Genomic DNA, 20746 nt, shown 5'->3' with positions numbered 1-20746 from the left:
GGCATTGGACAGCATATCCTTATATACAGAGTAACATCCTTACCGATCAGTTCCAGCGTCCTCACTGAAGAATCAAGGAACTATGTATGGCTAGAAATTCGAGATTTCTGATCAGTCAGATTATGAAGAGCACTTGACAACATAGTCAACCTCTAGTCATATAAAAAATGAGAAACAGTCATACTTTTCTGTGCTAGATTTCTCACAAAGATGAAGAGAGGGGTCACATATGACCGAGTCTGTCAGATTTTGAAGAGCACTGGTCATAATTGGGTACTATGGAAGATGTGTCCTCACATGGTCATACTCTGGTATTAGGACAGATTAGCCGCACAAAACAATTGAGGAACCATATCTGAGGTCAAATTTTGGTCAGAAAAAAGATGAGAAACAGCCTTATCCCATATTGCCAGGGTATTTACAAACATGAAGAGAGGTCTTCTTCTGGCCAGGTCTGTCAGATTTTGAGGAGCGGTGGACAACCTGGTCATACTCTGGTGATATGAAAGATGTGTCCTCACGAAGACAAATAGAGGGACTATATCTGTGGTAAAACTCTGGTCAGATAAAACATGAGAAACAGCCAGAACCTTCAGTTCCATTGTCCTAACAATAATGAAGAGAGGCCTGCTCCTGATCAGATCAGTGAGATTTTGAGGAGAAGTGGACAGCCTGGCCATACTTATTTATTGCAAATGAGTTACAGCAATATTTTTCAGATTCATTGTCCTCACAAATATGAGATATGGATATGGATAAGAGAGGGGATAAGAGATATGGATAAGAGATATGGATATGGATAAGAGAGGGGCCGTATCTGAGAGAGGGGCCATTGGGTCATAATGAGCACTGGACAGGGTGGTAAATTTTTAAGAGAGATGAGTAAAAACCATACCATCATCAACAATGTCCTCACACAGGGACCATGTCTGACAGGAGATCATTGGACAGTATGGTCAAATTCAATCCTTTAGCACTGGTGTCTTCCCATAGAGGAAGAGGGTGGCCTTGTCCGACCAGGTCTATCAGATTATAGGGAGGATAATACAGCATGGAAGTGAGGAGCCATATCTGACCAGGTTTATCAGATTACAAAGGACATTGGACAATATGGCCACACTCTGATCATATGAAAGATGAGAAACAGCCATACCTTTCAGTTCTAGCGTCTTGAGACAGAAGACGAGGGAGTCTTTCTCTGACCGTATCTAATAGATTATGAGGAGCACTGGTCAGCGTGGTCAAACTCTGGATATTTGACCAGAAACCACCATACATCTTTAGCTCCAGTGTCCCCACAGAAGAACAGAAGGACCTCGTCTAATCAGGTCTGTAAGATTAGGTGCATTGCACAGCATGGTCAATGTTTGGTCAGATGAAAGATGAGTAAGTGCCATGCTCTTCAGGATGTGTCCCCTTATATATATAAATGATGGGCCTTTTCTGACCAGATATGTCAAATTACAAGGAGCACTGCACAGCTATAACAGTACAGTTATGGTAAGATTATGAGAATGAAAGTGGTTGGTTAAATCACTCTCTGACTGTATAAGTTTTTGTGACTTCAAAAGGGCTTGAAGCGGAACTAAACCTATCGTTGGGTGCTGAGCTTCTGCTACCACCAACCAACAAGTTTAGTGTAACGCTGCACACAGAGCCTCCAAGTGCCGGGGGTTTATTTTTTTACAAAAGAGACATTGCTTGTTTTTGTATCAATTTCTACTACTACCTGGTAACTTTTTTTGAGTTTTGGTTCTCTTTAATCGATTGGTGGTGTATGAACAGTGACATCATGATTGGTTAGGGTATTGTGGCAATGAAGGCAAAATAAAAGCCACATTGCAGAAGATGCCATCTGACAAAAGTAGATTAGAGAATACAAAGTATGAAACCAGATTTTGTAGGAACCTTTATATTTTTAACTTCGGTATAAAGAAATGGAAAATAATCACCTGAATCCAACATCCTGACTCAAAGTCTACTGTAGCTCTTCACAAACACAGACACCATATTTTAAAACCATCTCCAATTTTCATTGACTTCCCCCTATTTCCACTTCCTGGTCACATTGGCCAACATTCACCCCAGAAGGTCAGCGAGTCGCTAACTATGTGTTAACCTATATGTCTTTAAAAGGTATGGATAGGAACATTCAGGGCCCTATTTAAAAAACTGACATACCCTCCAATGGACTTCCAGGTCCATGTGTTTCAATGACAGTAAATGGAAATGTTTGAGGGAATGTCAAATTTCCAGTTTTTTAAATAAAGTCCTTAAACTGAAGTCGAGTTCAGATTTTACCCATGAAACGAATCTACACAACCCTAATGTCTAGACCAGGATTGTCCAACTCCAGTCCTCATATAAACATTTTCTGTAAACCACAGGAATGGAGAAATGACCCCTTTGTATTCTGTTAGATAAAGCAGTATCACTGGCTGTGCTTTTCATAAGGGGGCAACTATAAAAGTGGCTCAGAGGTTACCACTCGTGCTGTTGCAGTTCCTGGTTCAAATCTCATCCAAGACACTATCTGCATGGAGTTTGCAGATTCTTTTTGTGTTTGTGTGGGTTCCCCCTTGGTCTCCTTCTACATTCCACAAAAGCATGCAGTTAGGTTACTTGGCTTTGCCCCAAAATTGGCCTTAGACTGCGGTAATGACATATGACTATGGTAGGGACATAGGATTGTGAGCCCCTTTGGGGGACAACTATTGCCATGACTATGGACTGTGAGGCACCGTGTAATATGTCAGTGCTATATATAAATATATAAATACTAGTTATTAATAATTACAAATCCTAGCAATTATGAAGACAGTTGGCATACAGGTATTTGTGTGTTCTGTTATTTGCCTGCAAATCATCTTTAAAGCAGTGTTTATTTATAGGAAACTACCAAACAATTCCAGAGAAATAAAACCATGCAAACCATGTTTTATAACAGAAAGCGTTGCATCGTTGAACGTTATTGGTGCAGGCGTTCTTTTACGGCTTTTATACTGAAAGCATGTCAAGGTTGGGTTCTTGCTATAGAAACAATGTACTTTTCTGAATTACATGGTATTATAAATATAATCCTAATAAAATGTTACATAATCCAATTCCCAGCTTCCACACCATTGGCTCCCAATGGTCATGTGACTGCAAAGTTCCAGTAACGCTCTTTTAAGTTCTGGTGCAATGGAGCATTTCTAGAATTTTATTTTATAGGTATCAGCAATAGGAAGTAAGAAAAACTGTTAAGATAGCATAAATCAGTCACTAACATTTTTCAGCACAATGGAAAATTTGTGTCCTTTCTGTTTAGCCAATTGGTGACTCTGAAGATATGGGTTTATTATTTTAATTGACCTTGAAGCTTTAATAGTAATTGAGAAATCTTTTCTTTAGAAACTAAACATTGTATGGTCACCCCAACAACTTAACATAGTGGTGTATAAAGGTGGCTGGACCTCTTTGCAGAAGAATGCTTTTCTAATCCGTAGCAACCTATACTGGGTCTGCAGGGGAAGGCTCATGGGTGCTACCAGGGCAGTACATGGGACACCGAGAAGCAAATTTAAGGCAGAACAATGTTCTTCTTCAGGGATATTTTTTGAGAGTTCTCATTTATCCAGGTCATTGTATATCTAGTAGTAGGTAGCCACATCTAACTAGACTTGTTCTTGTAGTGTTGAAGACGTATCACAGCTATCTAGGCTTCTTCAGTTCTACCAGTTTTGGAAAATACCCAGCATTTTTATCCACACAGCATTAACATCTTAATCCAATCTTTATGGAATGTGACACTGAAAATATTGATTGTCCAAGATCCAAAGGTGGTAAATTTTCGACCCACTCTGTTGTATAAACAAAATCCCATCCTTGGTGTAAAAGGAGTCTGCTTTGGTGTTAGACGTTTTAAGTACATGGATGAAAGTATTACATTATTATTATTACTAACATTATTATTAATAAACAGGATTTATATAGCACCACAGTACATTAAACAGTCTAAACAGTAGAACAGTAGAAAAGTCTTGGAGCCATGCATGTGATAAGGTTATGAGTGAGGAAGTTAGTAGTAGGTCATCGGAGGAGCGGAGGGAGCGGCTGGAGGAGTATTTTTCTACCAGGTCAGAAATGTAAGTGGGACAAGAACTGTGGAGGGATTTGAAGGCAAAGCACAGGAGCTTAAATTTTGATTCTAAGGTAAAATAGAAGCCAATGAAGAGAACTACAAAGAGATGCAGCGGAAGAGGAGCGGAGGGAAGGATGGATGAGTTTGGCTGCAATATTCATAATAGATTTCAGAGGAGAAAGTCAGTGGAATACCAGAGAGGAGGAGGTAACAGTAGTCCAGATGAGAGATGATCAGAGTGTGTACAAAGAGTTTGGTGGTCTCAAGAGACAGGTAGGGGGAGATTTTGGAGATGTTGCGTAAGTGAAAGTGGCAGGACCTGGAAATGTTCTGAATATGGGGGGTAAATGAGAGGGCAGAGTCAAAGGTGACGCCAAGACAACGTGCCTGATGGGAGGCCCGAATAATAGTGTTACTAACAGAAATCTGTCAGGGGGAGATTTGGAATTTGAAGGGATGATGATGAGTTCTGTTTTATCCAGGTTGAGTTTCAGGAATCGGTCAGACATCCATGATGAGATGGCTGACAGGCAGCATGAGACCTTATCCAGGACTGAGGGAGACAGGTCAGGGGTGGACAGATAAATTTGGGTTTCATCAGCATACAGATGGTACTGTAAGCCAAAGGAGGATATGAGACTACCGAGAGAGGAGGTTTACAGAGAAAAGAGAACCCGTCCAAGGACTGACCCTTGGGGAACACCAACAGGGAGGAGAGTGGGTGAGGAGGAGTTACCATTGAAAGAAACTTGAAAGGAGCGGTCAGACAGATAGGAAGCAAACCAAGAGAGAGCAGTGTCACAGATACCAATGGAGGCATGATTTGTATTAGAAGGGGAGATAACAGTGTCAAAAGCAGAGGAAAGATCAAGGCGAAGGAGCAGGGAAAAGTTGCCTTGAGACTTAGCTCTGATGAGGTCATTGGCCACTTTAGTAAGGTCTGTTTCAGTGGAGTGGGCAGCTCTAAAACCAGACTGGAGAGGGTCAAGGAGAGAGTTGGTGCTCAGGTAATGGGTGAGTCTTTTGTAGACAAGGCCCTGAAGAATTTTGAACACATATGGGAGAAGGGCGATAGGACGGTAGCTAGAAGGTATGGAGGGGTCCAGTGAGGGTTTTTTCAGGATAGGGAGAAATATGGCATGTTTGAAAGCAGAAGGGTATTTACCAGCAGAGAGGGAGAGATTGAATAGTTGGGTTAGGGCAGCCGCCAGGGTGGAGGAATGGGCACGGGAATTAGGTCAAGCGGACAGGTAGTAGATGGAGATGATGAGAGAAGAGTTAAGACTTTGTCCGCAGTAACAGGGCTGAGGGAGGCCAGTGATGATTTACAGGTGGAAGGGGTGGGTATGGTTGGATTGGCTCGATGGGCAGAGACATCATGTCTGATTTTGTCAATTTTATCTCTAATGTAGGTGGCAATGTCTTGGGCAGAGATGGATGTTGTGGGGGGAGCAGGTGTGGGGTTTAGGAGGGAGTCAGTTGTTAGGTTAGAAGCTTGAAAGGAAATGACTGCAGAGAAAGAATTGGAGACAGTGAGTTCTGTGGTAATGCTTTGTAGTTTGGCTTTGTAGTCCATGAAGTCAGCGCTGAGGACAGATTTTCTCTACTGGCGCTCAGCTGCGCTCAAACAGTCTTTTGTAAGTGTTTGGTGTAATTGTTTTGCCAGGGTTGGGGGTTGGCGGGGCGGAAGGTGGCGGGGCAACTTTATCTGGAGCCAGGGAATGAGAGTGGTTTAACATGGTGGCAGCTTCATCTGGAGAGGTGATTTTGGAGAGGGAGGGGGTTAGGGACCTAAGGCAGTTTGAGAATAGGTTTTGTTCAAGGTTACGGATATCTCTCTGCCATTTACCAGGTCTGGGATTTGGCAAAGGGAGGCAAGAGTTCGATAGGATGAAGGTGATAAGATTGTGGTCAGAAAGGACGAACTGTGAATTTTCAAGAATGGTAAGGTTGCAGAGTTTGGAATATACCAGCTCTAAAGTGTGTCCAGCGATATGTGTGTGGGGCCATTGATGTTTTGTGTGAGTCCAAAGGAGGAGGTGATGGGGAGCAGTTTTGCTGGGGAAGGATGGGTAAGGCCATTGACTGAAACATTGACGTCGCCAAGGATGAGAGTGGGGTCATGGGAAAGAATATGTGGGAGCCAAGAGGCAAAGTTGTCCAAATATTGTCAGACAGGGCCGGGGGGGTGGTAGACAACAGCAACAATAAGGGGTAGGGGGCGGAAAAGACGGACGTAGTGGACCTAAAAAGAGGTGGGAGAGGGCGGGGTAGGGAGGACTCTGTATGTACAGTTAGGGGAGAGAAGGATACCCACACCACCCCCGACTCTGTTGCCAGGTCTAGGGGTATGTGTAAAGTGCAGGCCTCCATAGGAGAGAGCAGCAGCAGAGGCAGAGTCAGAGAGGAAAGCCAAGTTTCAGTGAGAGCCAGGAAGTTTAGAGATTTAGAGAGGAGAAGGTTGTGGATAGAGGTTCATTTATTGCCAACAGACTGCCAGAAAAAGGGGGTAAGAACTTATAGGTAGTGGGGATAGTAATGAAGTTAGAAGGGTGAATGTTGGTGGAAGGGTAGGGAAGAGAGAAGCTGTGAGGGGGACCAGGGTTGGGTGAGATGTCACCAGCAAGAAGTAAAAGAGAGAAAACGTGCAGAAGTACAGACAGGGAAAGCAGGAGAGCGAAGGAGCAAACAGAGAAGGAGTTGGTGGGGGTGAGGAGAGGTAATAGAGCAAGCAAAGAGAGTGCAGGGTGAGCCATACATAGTACAGTTAATTGTGAGTCATAGGAGTACATAATACAGTGCAGCAGACTGAAGTCTATGTGAGCAGCTCCTGTAATATGGGTTGTAGTGAAGATTGTCATCTTGTTGAGTTCCAGGAGTGGTATAGCAATCAGTCACGGAGAAGCTTGGTAAAAAAACGTTCAGGATGGCAGCAGCAGGGGTAGTGTAGGCGTTCAGGTGGTTCAATGATGGTTCAGTCGAGAGATATGAGATGGGATTAGCAGAGTGTGATGGTATGTCAAATTCTGTTCCAACTCCTGAACTAATTCTCAAAGCACTTATAATTTGGCACACAAGATTTGGGCATGTGACCTAGCCTAATGTTTATATCGAAGTGTTTTGAGCCCTGAATATGAATGGACTGATAGGAGTAACAGGGAATTTTGGATATCAATTCAACCTGGGTAGGGGAGGGGATTGGCAGGTCATTTAAATCAAATACCACTAAACTGGGTCAAGTGGATAGGGAACAGATAGTGCTATGACCAGATTCAAATTTGTGCAGTAAATTCATCTAAAATGCTCAGCATACCATAGACAATCTCATGGACATTGCACACAGAATCGGGATGGTGGTCAGATTGCACAGAATACCTGTGGAAGGAGAGATAAAAGCAGATTAGGTGCAGGCAGATGAAGGAGGTCAGTTCAGTAGTGAAGAGTGATTCAAGTAGAGGATGAAGATGGTGATGATGATGTTGAAGTAATTCCCTGGATTAAGTCTCAAAGAATTTATAATTTGGCACTTTTTGGGGACGTGACCTAGCTCGATGTACATATATGAATGGAATATGGATTACATCCTTACATAGGGCACCTCTTAGAAGACTAACCACCTTGATCAGAATGTCAACCAGGCATCTGAAAATTTATGGTGTCATATAACTGGCCCTGGAATTATGCAGGCAGAATGAAACGGTAGGCCAATCAGTCACAGCTCAAATGACTCCTAGAAACCTGAACATCATGCTTTCCATTTTTAATATTGAAATAGCTTTTAGGTCTTCAGGGAACCCCTATGATTACTATATTCTCAGCTCACAGTACATTAGTGTGGTGGTCAATGGGAAGAATTCCTCTTCCATTGCTGGTCATTGGGAAGAATGTCACCCTTACAGATGGCCAAAAAAAGAATTGATGTCAATTAAACTGACCGGAGAGGCACAAACTGCTCATTACTCAAGGAACCCCCTGCAACCTCTGGAGGAACCTTGGTTGAGATACACTGCTCTAGAGGAACTCTATGGAGTTTACAACCTTCGGTTGTAAAATGGGTGGCCTAGAGCAGCGTGGTCTGCAGCTCTGGTCGGTGCAGCCTCGACCGAGGTCAGGAGAAGAACCCCGCCAGGGGGACGCACCAGCCAGAGCCGCAGACCACGTCTGAGTGACACCTGGCTCCCTGTGCATGCGCGGTTGTGAGCCGGTGATTTTAATGATCCGCAGGACCGAAACGTTTGGCAACCACTGGCCTAGAGGAAGTGCTACTACATAAATCAGTCATAGGGCACAGTGGAGATTATTGGTGTAGATAAACTAATGTCCTTTTTGCCCCTTCTTCGCTGATCACCACTTCTAGATGTAGTAGTGCTCAGCCACTACGGTGCCCTACCCCTATATTTCCAGAATATGTGGTGTATGATTCACTATTCCATTAAACTGAATTGAGCTGCAAATTGCCATTTTAGAGTAGCTATGGTATGAAATTCATAACTTTGTCGTTGTCATATCATATCTGTTCTCACTTATAAATAAGGTATTGTAAAAATGTTTAACAGGTTTTAAAAATTTATATCAGATCACCGCTTCTTTATATTCAGTTTTGATACCTAGCTCTATGTTATGATGGGAATATTCATTGTTCTGTGCAATGTATGACGCTCCGATCTTCAAAGAAGCAGTCCTTCATCAGGGAGTGGTGTCATCTCCATCTTCTGGATTTATGTTACTGGCAGCTGCCAGACACACTAAATTATTCAGGGAGCATCTCAGCCGCCAATCTGATTGGAGCGAAGCCACCAAAATCCACTACACAATCCAGACCGAGATCTGCAGACACATGACCGCACTCAGGCCTTTCTACGAGGCTGAAATGCGCTCAAACAGCTGTCAGTGGTGCGATAACCGAGGATACATTGTAGGAGATTCTAATCATTTAACAATCGCTGTAGCAATAAACAAGTCAAATAAACTGTTATTAGGATCTTAATGTGTTTTAAAGTCATCTCCACGACGAGCTTGTCAGAAAAAGGGATGGTAGTGCAGAACTCTGTACAACTGCTATGAAAATCAGATATTTTACATCCTTGGCTTTCTTAGCTTTATTCACTGGTGTATGTTATGGAGCAGGAAATGAAGGGAAATGTCTTCAATGGATGCAAATATGTTAGTAAGCATAAGCATAGAAGTCCATACATGGGTTGATTTTTCAAATGAGCATGGATCAATTTGATGATCGGTTCAATTTAATTATTTCATAGACCATGTGATTCTGAATTCAATCCACCAAAAATGATCGATGTCAAGTGTAGAATCAAAAGAACCTTGATTAGGTTAGGTCTAAAAAGTTTCCATTGTCCATTGGGTTTTGGAGGCCTCCCAACTGGTATCTGTTCATGTAAATTGCCCGTTAAACCCTGGAACGTCTGTGGTACATGGTAATACAATACCGGTAGTTGGAAATCCAAGCGGATCAGAATAAAAAGTGAACTAAACGTCAAATAGTGTATAGCTAGCTATTGTTGTGTCATCTGGCAATTTTTCATTACAGTATGGACCTATTTATCTTGTTGACCCTCCCACCCAATTTCTTACATAGGTGTAACTGGGGTAGGACTTATGGGGTAATATTCCCAGTGGAAACACAGGCAGAACTAAAAAGTAATTATCTAGAGATAGGTTTTTGGTATGATGTCTATAATAACAACCACATTTACACTGAACTTGCCTTAAATTAGAACCTTTGGGGGTTTAATAAAGTCTGTGACTGTTTGAGATCTGATGTGTTACACATGTCCCTATACCAAGAGTATTTAGGAGATCATCCAATGATGGCACCTATTCCAGTAACTAGCATCAAAGAAAATGTTTCTTTATTCATGCAGAGATTTGCTCTTTGTTCCTGTTGTAGCTTCAAGCTTGAAGCTGATAAAAAAATCTCAGACAGAAATAAAAGTTTCTAAAGGTGTCTTGAACAGTCCCTGACACTTTCCTGCAATATTTCTCTAATCTTGGTTTCTCGTAGTTTCATGAAACACACAACAGCCCAGCAAGGATTTTGTTTGAAGATGTGTATCCAAAAGCACTTTGGATTTCAAGATGGTTCTAATATTAAGGCCATTCCACAATATGTGCATCTCGGTGAAGATCCCAGCAGATCCTCCCATTCCACCCATCCCTCTATTATTCGGCAACATCAGTCATCTCTTTGTTCTCTGGCCTTCTGTCTCCTGCTGCATGTGGTCCAAACATATTTGCAGTCTTGACCTTTCTGTATCCAGTGGAATCCTCCCTGCATACCTACTGTTCTTTTATGGTGAACAGTGTGCACAAAACTGCAGTTAACTATAGAACCCTTTACTGGAACAATATTCCTTGCAAATTGAGTAACATCAGTTCCTCTGGAGTTTGCTAGCAGTTCCTTGAGCAATATGTGTCTCCTAGGTCATATTAAATGACACCAATGATCTTTTTGGCTTTCTGGGTTGGCATTCCTCCCATTGGAAGCAATATAAGAGGCATTTTTCCCAATGACCACCATGCTAATATACTGTGATCTGTAGATAGAGTAATTGGAGTAGGGTTTCCCTGAAGACCTGAAAGTCGTATCAAGGGTTTCTCCGTGTTAAAAAAAAGTCAAGAAAGACTGGACTTGCATCAGCGCTTCCATAAGATTATTTTTTTTCTCATTGCATACCCTTCATGAAGGACCAATGCCAATATTTTCTAGCCTTGGCTCTGCAGAGGTGGAATGTCCAAGGCCCCCAGTGGGGAACACAGCCAACACAGTTACACAAGCTTCACTTTTCATAATTTATGAAGTCACTGTTAGAATCAGAGATGCCTTAAAGAGAATCTATAATGCTTTATCAAGGTGAAAGTTATGAAATACAAGGTAATACAAACATAAATATAATGTAGAGATTTGCAGTTTCCAGGGTCCTTTAAAATACACCCCCATCTTAGTTCCCCACTGTGTAATACTGTATGTCTATCACTGACTCAAGGTGACATTTAGAAGCAGTTGTGCGTTTGGCAGAAGGCTTCATTCAGTCGACGAGGTCTCACTAATGAGGAATAAAGCGATCATTGTCATTATTTCGGCACATCATTATGTGTCACGGCTTATTGCTCTCCTCCGAACCGGAACTGTATTCATCCCATTCGTTTTACTGCGTACATTTAATCAATGAAATTTCCAGACACCCAGGACCTTCGTCTGACTCGGCCTCATTAACTGCGTCCGATAGATAAACGTGCAGCGTGTCTGTTATGAGAAAGTATATCAGATATCTCTTTGATGGCTTTGTACCTTCTATGATGGGAATTAAAGGGAATATACAGCCTTGTCCTATATCTTAGATAAATATATGAACAGTTTATATATGTCATCCTATTGAGATACCGATTGTGGATGGTAGATATGTGTCAGCTATGTTTTGGGTCTTGGAGCTTGGAGGCTTTGATGAGCTTTGGGTGCAATAATGCCTCCATTTTTAGCTCCACACCTTACCTGGTATACAGACATAATTAATATTAATCTCAGCTGTGCCCAGGACTTTATATACGGGATTCTTAGGGTTCCCCTAGCTGTGGAAGCCTGCTGCTGCATGAAAAGGCTGACTGCTAGCAGAACACAGAAAAAGTACATATACTACATACATGTAGTTGCAAGTTCAAGTACTAAAGGAATAAACCTATAAACCAGCATATTCCAAATATTACCTTATAGACATAGTTTGTTCAGAGGAAAGCAAAAATATACCCAGCAAACCCTGGTTTAATTTGCTCCAAAAGGGGGACAATTTCTTCTTGATCCCGTGAGATAAATCGGATGTTCCCTTGATCAACAGTCTTTGGTGTCTTTACTTTAAAACTTTAATACCCAGTTATATTCTGAGCTTCTAGAAAAGCATCTAGATTTTTCCTAAAACAATCTATAGAACTTGCTAAAACAACTTAATGGGGGAAGTAAAAAAAAACTCTTGTAAAGCATGGTTCAATGACCCTGATTTATGAAAGCTCTCCAAGGCTGGAAAGAATACACTTTCTTTAGTGAAGCTGGGTGATCCAGCAAACCTGGAATGGATCTGGTCCAGGATTCAAAACATTTGCTAGCCAATAGCAAATGATTTTTAAAAATCCATTCCAAGGTTTCTGGATCACCCAGTTCACTTCTGAAAGTGTATTCTCTCCAGCTTTGGAGAGCTTTCATGAATCAGGGCCAATGTGTTTGTTGCCTTAATGAATACCAACGCAGGACAAATCTGCTTAAATTTTTCTTGGGTGTCCTTCTCTCATGCATTTTTATCCTTGCAAAAATGAGTTGAGTGTGTCCCCTTACAATATATTTATTTACAGTAGCATTGTCACTGTGGAGATGCATTTGGAGGGAGAGCGCTTGTTTCAACAGTCCCTTGGAACAGGCATCCCGAGGGCAGAGACTGATTGCAAACAGGTCGGCTTCTGTTGTCTGTCTATTCTGTGCTTCTAGAAATGCATCCAGCTTTCTCTTAAAGCAATCTACAGAACTTGCTAAAACTACTTTCTTAAGGAAGACAAAAAAAACCCTTATAAAGCGTGGTTTAATTTGTTTGCTACCTTGCTGAATACAAAAGCAGGACAATCCTGCTTGAACTACTCTTGGATGGCCCTGTCTCATGCATGGTTTACCTTTGCGAAGAAGAGTTGAGCCTGTCCCCTTACAATATTTATATATTTACAGTAGCATTGTCTCTGTAGATATACATTAGGAGAGAGAGCGCTTGTTCAGCAGTAAAAATGTCCCTTGGAACAGGCATCCCGAGCGCAGAGACTATTTGCAAACAGGTCGGCCTTACGCACAAATACAGGCGGCTCCAATCAGTCGGTGCTCTTATGTGCACACATGTGGACAACACATGTCCATACAGACAGGTCACAGTGCCAGACTGATGTATGACTGTTAAGAAGAAGTCTCTGTCCTGAACAAAGCAGGGCGACCGAGCTAAGCAAGCCACAGACACTGGTGACCCATGGAATCGATTCTGCAGAATGGCTGAGACTGGGGTACCCAAGGCTGAGAATTATGGGGTAATGGACAAAGCTCCATTTATTGTCACTTTTATACTAAACAATAAACAGAATTCTTGCACAAGTCCCTGTTTAAACCTTAAAGTGTACCTAAACCCAAAAAAAGGAAAAAGTCACGAGTAGGTTGGAGCTTTTTGGCAGGAGCGACAGGCAAAGTGGCTTTTGCCAAAAAAAAAACCTTTTCACCAGCTCCTGGTTACTTTTTGTATATTGCCTACAAAATAGAACCCAGACACTGGGGACAATGTACGTTCAATGGACAATGGGAATTCAAGGGATGAAGAAGATCTTCCTGGATCCAGAGTTGGTAGTGAAGATGGCGGCTTTCAGGGGATACAGTGGTGACAGATTCCTGGACTTGTCATTGTTGCAGGACGCCTATAGTATGTGGTCCATACTCGATGATTATGGCGAAAGCTCGTTGACTTTGTTCCACATTAGTCTGGGATATATTTATTGAAGGAAGGAGATGTCATTGTGCATCATTGGCACCTCTGCATACTATTTAAAAAGTTTCTTCTTCTCCAGGTTGTGTGATATAGTCGTGCGGCCCCCAGCATTGCGTCAGTTGTGGGGGCGCACCTCGCGGTACAAAAGCAGGCTATTAAACACGTGATGTTTGTTATTTACAGTAGCAGCGTAGCTATGACAACTGGATTCCCAGGACAGAGCAATTATTTCCTAGCTGTCAGATCGATAATCACTGCGCCTCATTGCCTCCACGCCTGCTCACTACGCAGCACAGGACAATCAATGGCGGCCCTGTCCACTCCGGGCCGCTTATAATTCAACATTAATAGAGCATCAGGAGACCGGAGGCCTGGGGGTCACTTTGCATCCACAATGGATCCTATACCAGTACCTTGCATCCGCAATGTATCCGATTTACTAAACGGTGGTTTTGGAAAAACTGTATGGGCTTCCAATCTGATTCCAAGTTTTATTTTCTGGCTTCTAGTGCAGGTTTGATTAAATGATGTGAGTAAAGACTGCTTTAATAGGTGTTGCTAAATATTTTTGCACATTTACCACTGGAGATCTGGTTTTAAACACACACTGGTTTGTAAAATTTTCCAATCACATTGAAGTATGTTTGAGTTTATATTCAATTCATCAGCTATTGTATTCTGAATTCAGGACAAATTGTTTGACCTGCACATCCTTGGAGTCAGGGGTATATCTACAAATCGTGGGACCCCAAAAGTAATGGAAGCCCCCATCTATGCTATGGTGTCTTTCTTCATATTACAATTAAATTGCATTGTTACAATGCATGTATATAAAAACATGTTTAAATGTAGCTTGCAGAGTTGATCCATACAGCGAGACAAAGACGGCATGACTCAGCTGTCAAACTGACAGCCTGGGCCTGGTTCTTACAATTGGAGAACTGCTGTGTGTAGAGACTACTATGACCAATTAGGTCGCTCTATGAACAGCTACTGATACACCCGGTGCAAGCCACCTATGTGACAGATTACCCACTAATTACACTGGGAGAGCTTCCATCCCATTGTAATTTTTAGATGTGGGGATCCAAACCAGCATTGGCCTTGAAGGCACCATTGGGCCCCCACACCAACCCAGGCACAATAGCAGTCTCAGCAGGTAAGCCACTAGTGTTTTTGATAGATTAGGGAGATCCCAGTTTGGTTTTTTAACGTTTGTGTCTTGAAATGAATAATTCAATTTAGTATTTGTCTCCGACACAAAAGAAAGGCTTCAGCAACTATCCCTGAACCAGTTTTTCTCCTCTGGAAGATTTTTCTCTCACTTTCCGCTGCTGTGACTACTTTAGAAAATTGATCCTGGAAGCAGAAAACCTGAGAAGTAGAAGAATAATAGTTTTGTAAGAACAGAAGACTGGCTGAACAGAATACCTTGGCAGTTTTCAATTTCTTTTTTTTTCCACCTTCAATTTGTAAACATATAGAAAGTTCCCATCCAACTCTAAGGCTGCATACACACGTGCTATCATTGTCTTTTCCAACGACTAATGACTCCATGATGCATGAACGAGTGTTGTACATACAGCACCGTTCTGCTCTGTGGAGAGGGGAGGAGGAGAATGATGGCACCCTGCTCCACGCTCTCCCCCTTCACTTCCACTACGATCGTTCGTCGTCCATCATCCGTGGATCCACCAGGGCAGTCATTCGGAGGATGGATGATGGGCGCTGTACACGCGCCAGATTCTTGTCCAATATCGGTCCTGAGCCGATTATCGAACGGGACCAATTGGACGTGTGTACGCAGCCTAATGCAGAATTATCAGCCTGCTGGCATTGTAAATATACATGGAAGCCAAACAACATTGCCAAACCGGACAATAAATTCAAAGAGCCAATCAATTCAGTGTATTTTAGGGGTTTGGTAGGCCTGGTTTGGTTTTTTCCAGATTGGTGAACATTCTCTGAACCCCTTGTTCATTTCAAACCCATTAAATTCTACAGGAGGTTATTTTTATAGGGTGCACTGTAGGCGGTTATTCCTTTGGCCAACTATCTCCTTGCAGGTGATTAGGTAGGAATTGCCACCACATTCACTAAGCTTAATCAATTATCCCTTGCAAGAAGATAATTCACCTAAGTGAAAAGAGTATATATTCTCTTAGTAAATCAGCCCAAAACATGTTCCAAGTCTCAGCTGCCTGTTCAGTATAATATTAGGTCAGTTCTGATCTTTTTTCTGATGGATTGAGGTTGTGTCCCCGTGTTCTTTCTATTGCCTTCCTGAACTGTAATCACAAAGGTGTCCCCATTTCCATTCTGTATATAATAAGTTCCTCCTGTCTTTCTATGTAAACACTTGAACAGGGCACTGCTGTGCATGAGTAGACTCAGCTCCCATAAAGAACAATGGGAGCCAGGTGTACTTCTGGTGAAAATACTGTAATGTATCACTCGAGTGTTTACATAGGAGGATGGGAGCATGGGACACAGCGGCTGTGTAATTATATATACCTAATGGCATATGTCAGATAGGGAGTGCAGGTGAGGTGATGGGGGGTAATGGATACCTGTTCTGTATATCGTCCTTTACAGCATCCTATTCATTTTGCAGCTTTCAAAAATTTTGATTGCATGGTGGACAATTTTTGTGACCCTTTCTTGGTCATTCTAGAGACCATAGAGAGAACCATTCTACAAAGTCAGATAAAACAATGGCCGCCTCCACTTTTCCATCAATACAGAGAATCCTGACCCAGGCTCTAAAAATTCATTTAAAGTGTAAATTTTTATGCCGGGTCCAGGTTAATCTCCAATCACCAATTTATAAATGCTGACAGGTTCACTTTAAGAAACAATTACAGGATTGTGTTGTTCATGCAGCGCTGTAATTAGCAGCAGCGCGTGTCAGCGGAGAATTAAACATAAACATAACATAGCAATTATTAGATGTGAGTATGGAATCACTGCCCTGGGGGGAAGGATGGGAAACCTCACCTAGAATTCAGGGCTGGAGAAGTTTAATGTATTTAATGTTTAATACTGGTTTAGAAATAATGCAAACCTTTGCATGTGTTTATATGAGGCCCTGGGGTTCCCAACTTCTAGAAGCATACATGTAAATGTGAATGTGAAAGTTACCTCCTGTGTATGGATTCATCTTCTCTTTAGCATGTTGATCTGAATCAGGAAGAAATCTTCTGGGTTCAGAACTTTATCTTATCTCAAGCTTACCACATTTCATCCAACATCTCCACCTCCAGTTCTGCACTGGGACATCCGGGTCTGAAAAGGGGTCTGCATAATTATAATAGAGACAATGTTATTATCTCGTGCACATTCACTGTTTCCATATGTCAAATCAATGTGAATCACTTACAAACTTTGGTGAATCATGCCCGCTTCTATGAGACAGGCAGAAAGGTGGCTCTGCTTCTCTGATAGTAGAAGGATTCCCAATCATTGAAACTTCATAAAGTCATATTAATATTTTATAGATCTGCATTTTTTATTACAAGAGTCTGCCATGGAGATAATTATTTATTCACTTACTGTTATAGAGTGACAACTCTCTGTTCATCTCTTCCAATTTTGGCCCTGTGTTGTCGCCCTGCCACACTGGCATGGAGGCGGAAGGGCACGTTTGAATCTACATTACACATGTGTGGCTCATTGTTGTCAGCATCAGGAAGCACAGCTTGTGAAATACAATGTGGCCTCTCCCTTTCAATGTCATCCAATGAAGAAGAGCTATGCTGCTGCAGTGAAGGCCAAGAATTTGGCTTTGCTCTGTGACCGAGACATCCTGATGACATATGTGGCTGCACAGAATTAAAAATCCTTTGGTGACCATAAAAGTCCTTATGAATTTCTTCTTTTCAGCTTTAAAGGGGAACTGAATCTAAGAATTATGAAATTACGACCAGGCAGGTTGTTTATCGCAGAAGAGAGAAGCTGCTGGCATGTGCAGGAGCTGCATCATTCCAACCTGGTCAATCAAAATGGCCAAAGAGGGCAGCCATCAGAAATTTCTGGGCCCCTTACCAGATGAAAATCCAGGGCACCTATCCATCAAGTCTAAAAGTTGCAGCATTGCAAAATGCAACTTCTATTGATTGGGGCCAGGCACAGAAGTAGTACTGATGTCAGTGAAGGTGGCCCTGGCCAAAGATCCCAAACCTGGAAGAGGGCCATGGGAGTGTAGAGGGGGGAGTTTAGGTAAATTGATGCAAACAGACAGGCAAGTTCATTTCATTGCAGAAGAGACATCGCCTGTCCCAATAAAGAACTGGCCTGCTCACAAATTGTATTTATTTTAAGGTATAGTGATACATATCTATCACTTTTTGCACAAGACCACTTTTTGGGCGTTTCCTTTACCTACTAACCAAGTGAGAACTTTCACTCTATCTCCATTGGTATCAGGACAAAAATGTGGGGTGACCAAACATGACTGGAGGAGGGCTCCCAGCACCCATTTGTACAATATCTAAAATGAATGGGCCCTTCCAGTCCCAATGGCTCTTGTGCAGTTTGCACGTTTTTCTTGTGCAGGGTTGGAACATAGAAAGGTGTAAAGTGTCCCCGGACCCTCCCCGGCCAACAGGAACTCCCATGGGAGCTCCAAGTCAGTTCAGTGGGGAGTTTCCAAGTCAGTTCTTCACAAGGGCCCACTGTTGTCCACCACTGGTCATGTCGCAGACACAGTCATAGTTGGCTTGATTACCGACCTTTTACCTATACAACAGCCAAATTTTTTATCATCTGGGGGCGCGTTCAGCAGGAATGTATCCTGTGTTCCTTGTTCTACCAGCCTTACAGATTGTTCAGGACACAAAAATCCTGCTTATTATAGAATTTCTAAAAAGAGAGCTGCTGACCCGACATTCCTGGGGTGAGAAATCAGCATTATCCACCGTCTTATCTTTTCTTCGCTTTAGGAGTTCAATGTGTGTTATGTGGTCTCATATCCCAGGCTCAGCGTGTGTGTGCCGTGAGGGCGGAGGGCTTTGCCGCGTGTAATAAACCGCGTTATGGCGCACAGGGGAAACATAACGTTCCGAGCAACCCAAGCAGGCAGGATCCACGCAGGGTTGGTGTAACCAGAGCGGCGGTATTTAACAATTTATAGCGATTCATTAGAGCAGCGGATGATGGCTGCGGGAGGTAGATATAAGATCCCCCCGATACCTCTGAGTCCCCACCTCTCACCTGTATTTCAGGGCTCTGATGTTTATGGTACGTTGTATGAAGGATCAGGGAAAAGACACCTAAGGGATCTGTGGCACTTGTAGTTATCACCATAAAAATCCACTGGTTGATTGGGGGAAACAAGTTGCTAAATATTAGATTTTTTTGTCTAATGGGAGATATCAGTACTAGGTAGAAGAATTTAACATAGACCGATGTCAAGCTAGCGATGTCGCCAGTGATGGGATCTCTATTTGCAGGGAACACACCTGTTACAGGTGTCACTCCATTGTTGCCAGAATTGGACAAGTTAGATGTTATTTCCAACCCAAGTCCGGTGAACCATTGCAGGGGATGCCTCTGTGGTAAATCCCTAACTATTGATTTGGAGGGACTGTCCCTCTTCATACCTCCATCTTCTTACCTTCCACCTGCCCTTCATTTGGTGAGAGGGTCGGTCTTCATACCACCCAACTCTCACTGATTTGAAGGGACTGTCCCTCTTCCTACCTCCCAAGTGCCCTTGATTTGGTGACACTGCCCCTCTTGATACCTCCCAACTGTCTCTGATTTGGTGAGACTGTCATTTGTCTTCAGGCTTTTTGCAGGTACGGGGATCAGCACACAGGTAAGAAGATGAAATTTTGAGAATCCAATATGATACTTATAGGTAAAGAGTTTTAGTAGTCTTCCTTATGAAACAACAACTTTGTTGTTTGGTGTCAAGGTATGACACCAGGTAGGTACACTCGGGGGAAGGGGGGGTATGAGAGGGGACACCGGGGGGAAGAGGGGTATGAGGATGGACAGTCCATCCAAATCAGAGGCAGGTGGGAGATATAAGGAGAAACAGTCTGTCCAAAATACAGACACCTGGGAGGTATGAAAAGGGACAATCCCTCCAAAACACGGACACCTGGGGGGCATGAAGAGGGGCAGTCCCTCTAAATCAGGGACACCTGGGGGGTATGAAGAACGGCAATCCCTCTGAATCAAAGACAGTTGGCTGGTATGTTGACTATTGTAAGCACCCCTGGCAATGTTAAATAGTTTGGTCCATTCACTGTGTAACCTTTGCTGGACAGTTTGGTGTCCACGTGAAGGTCCAGAAATATAAATTCATAGTGATCAGGAGCTGGTTCTTAGTGAGTGGTGCTGGCATCTTGTTAGTGACCATGTGTACAGCTCAGTGTACAGTCTTGGCACAAGTCTTTTTCAGGGCCTAATAATTCAGGGCCTAATAATTCCCATTCCCAGGCCTGGCCAAAAATTCCAAAACCAAAAGAGGTCTGTGAGCAGATGGGAGCACCAGAACTGGATCTAGTGCAGTGGTCGCGGTGCTCCTACGGTCCCAGAATCTTTGACACTGGCTGGTAGTTTGATTCACCATTATTGTGCACACAGATATCAGAAAACAATATTGCTTTGATTCTTCAAATGAGGAAGTTCTGAAAGGAGAAGGTCACTCTGGTGTGGTAAACAAGGTTGTCTGCATTCATAGAGGAAGTTCATTGCTTGTACATTGCTCGCAGAGCCTGTATGAAGCAAAGTTCATGACGTACATCTGGGGGATATTTACCAAAAGGCACCACTCCGCATGAGACAGCTGGGACAACATTTACAATCTGTGGTCACCTTTTAGTTGGCTATTTCATGGCCTTGAGGTAAATCCACAACTATTCCAGATTTGGAGGGGCTGTCACTCTTCATACCTCCCTCTTTATACCACCAAACTGCCCCTGATTTGGTGAGACTGTCCCTCCTTATACCACCAAACTGCCCCTGATTTGGTGAGACTGTTCCTCCTTATACCACCCAACTGCCCCTGATTTGGTGAGACTGTCCCTTCTTTTACCACCCAACTGCCCCTGATATAGGGAGACTGTCCCTTCTTATACCACCCAACTGCCCCTGA

At 42.8% G+C, this 20746-nt stretch overlaps 1 protein-coding gene and 1 long non-coding RNA gene across 5 annotated transcripts in view; one reads left to right on the top strand and one right to left on the bottom strand.

The window, feature by feature from the left end:
* Positions 1 to 13193: 13193 nt before the first annotated feature.
* LOC140328021 (uncharacterized) overlaps positions 13194 to 20746 on the bottom strand; it is an 8603-nt gene continuing 1050 nt past the window's right edge. Inside the window, exons 1-3 of one of the 2 annotated variants that reach the window (XR_011920214.1) lie at positions 17194 to 17424; positions 16783 to 16938; positions 13194 to 15015 (exon numbers count right to left, since the gene is read on the bottom strand). This is a non-coding gene — a long non-coding RNA (uncharacterized lncRNA). Of the gene's footprint in view, positions 15016 to 16782; positions 16939 to 17193; positions 17425 to 20746 lie in introns of those variants that run through there. The other variant, XR_011920215.1, reaches the window with a different exon arrangement.
* DTNB (dystrobrevin beta) overlaps positions 20472 to 20746 on the top strand; it is a 73283-nt gene continuing 73008 nt past the window's right edge. For 2 of the 3 annotated variants that reach the window (XM_072407312.1, XM_072407309.1), the window contains exon 1: positions 20472 to 20495. In XM_072407312.1, coding sequence (XP_072263413.1) covers positions 20485 to 20495 — 11 coding nt within the window. In that variant the 5' untranslated portion in view covers positions 20472 to 20484. The remainder of the gene's footprint in view (positions 20496 to 20746) is intronic. The other variant, XM_072407311.1, reaches the window with a different exon arrangement.

The sequence above is a fragment of the Pyxicephalus adspersus genome, chromosome 4, assembly GCF_032062135.1.
Source record: "Pyxicephalus adspersus chromosome 4, UCB_Pads_2.0, whole genome shotgun sequence".
NCBI lineage: Eukaryota > Metazoa > Chordata > Amphibia > Anura > Pyxicephalidae > Pyxicephalus > Pyxicephalus adspersus.
Note: the sequence above shows the minus strand (reverse complement) of the source record. Positions and strands in the feature narration are given on the sequence as shown.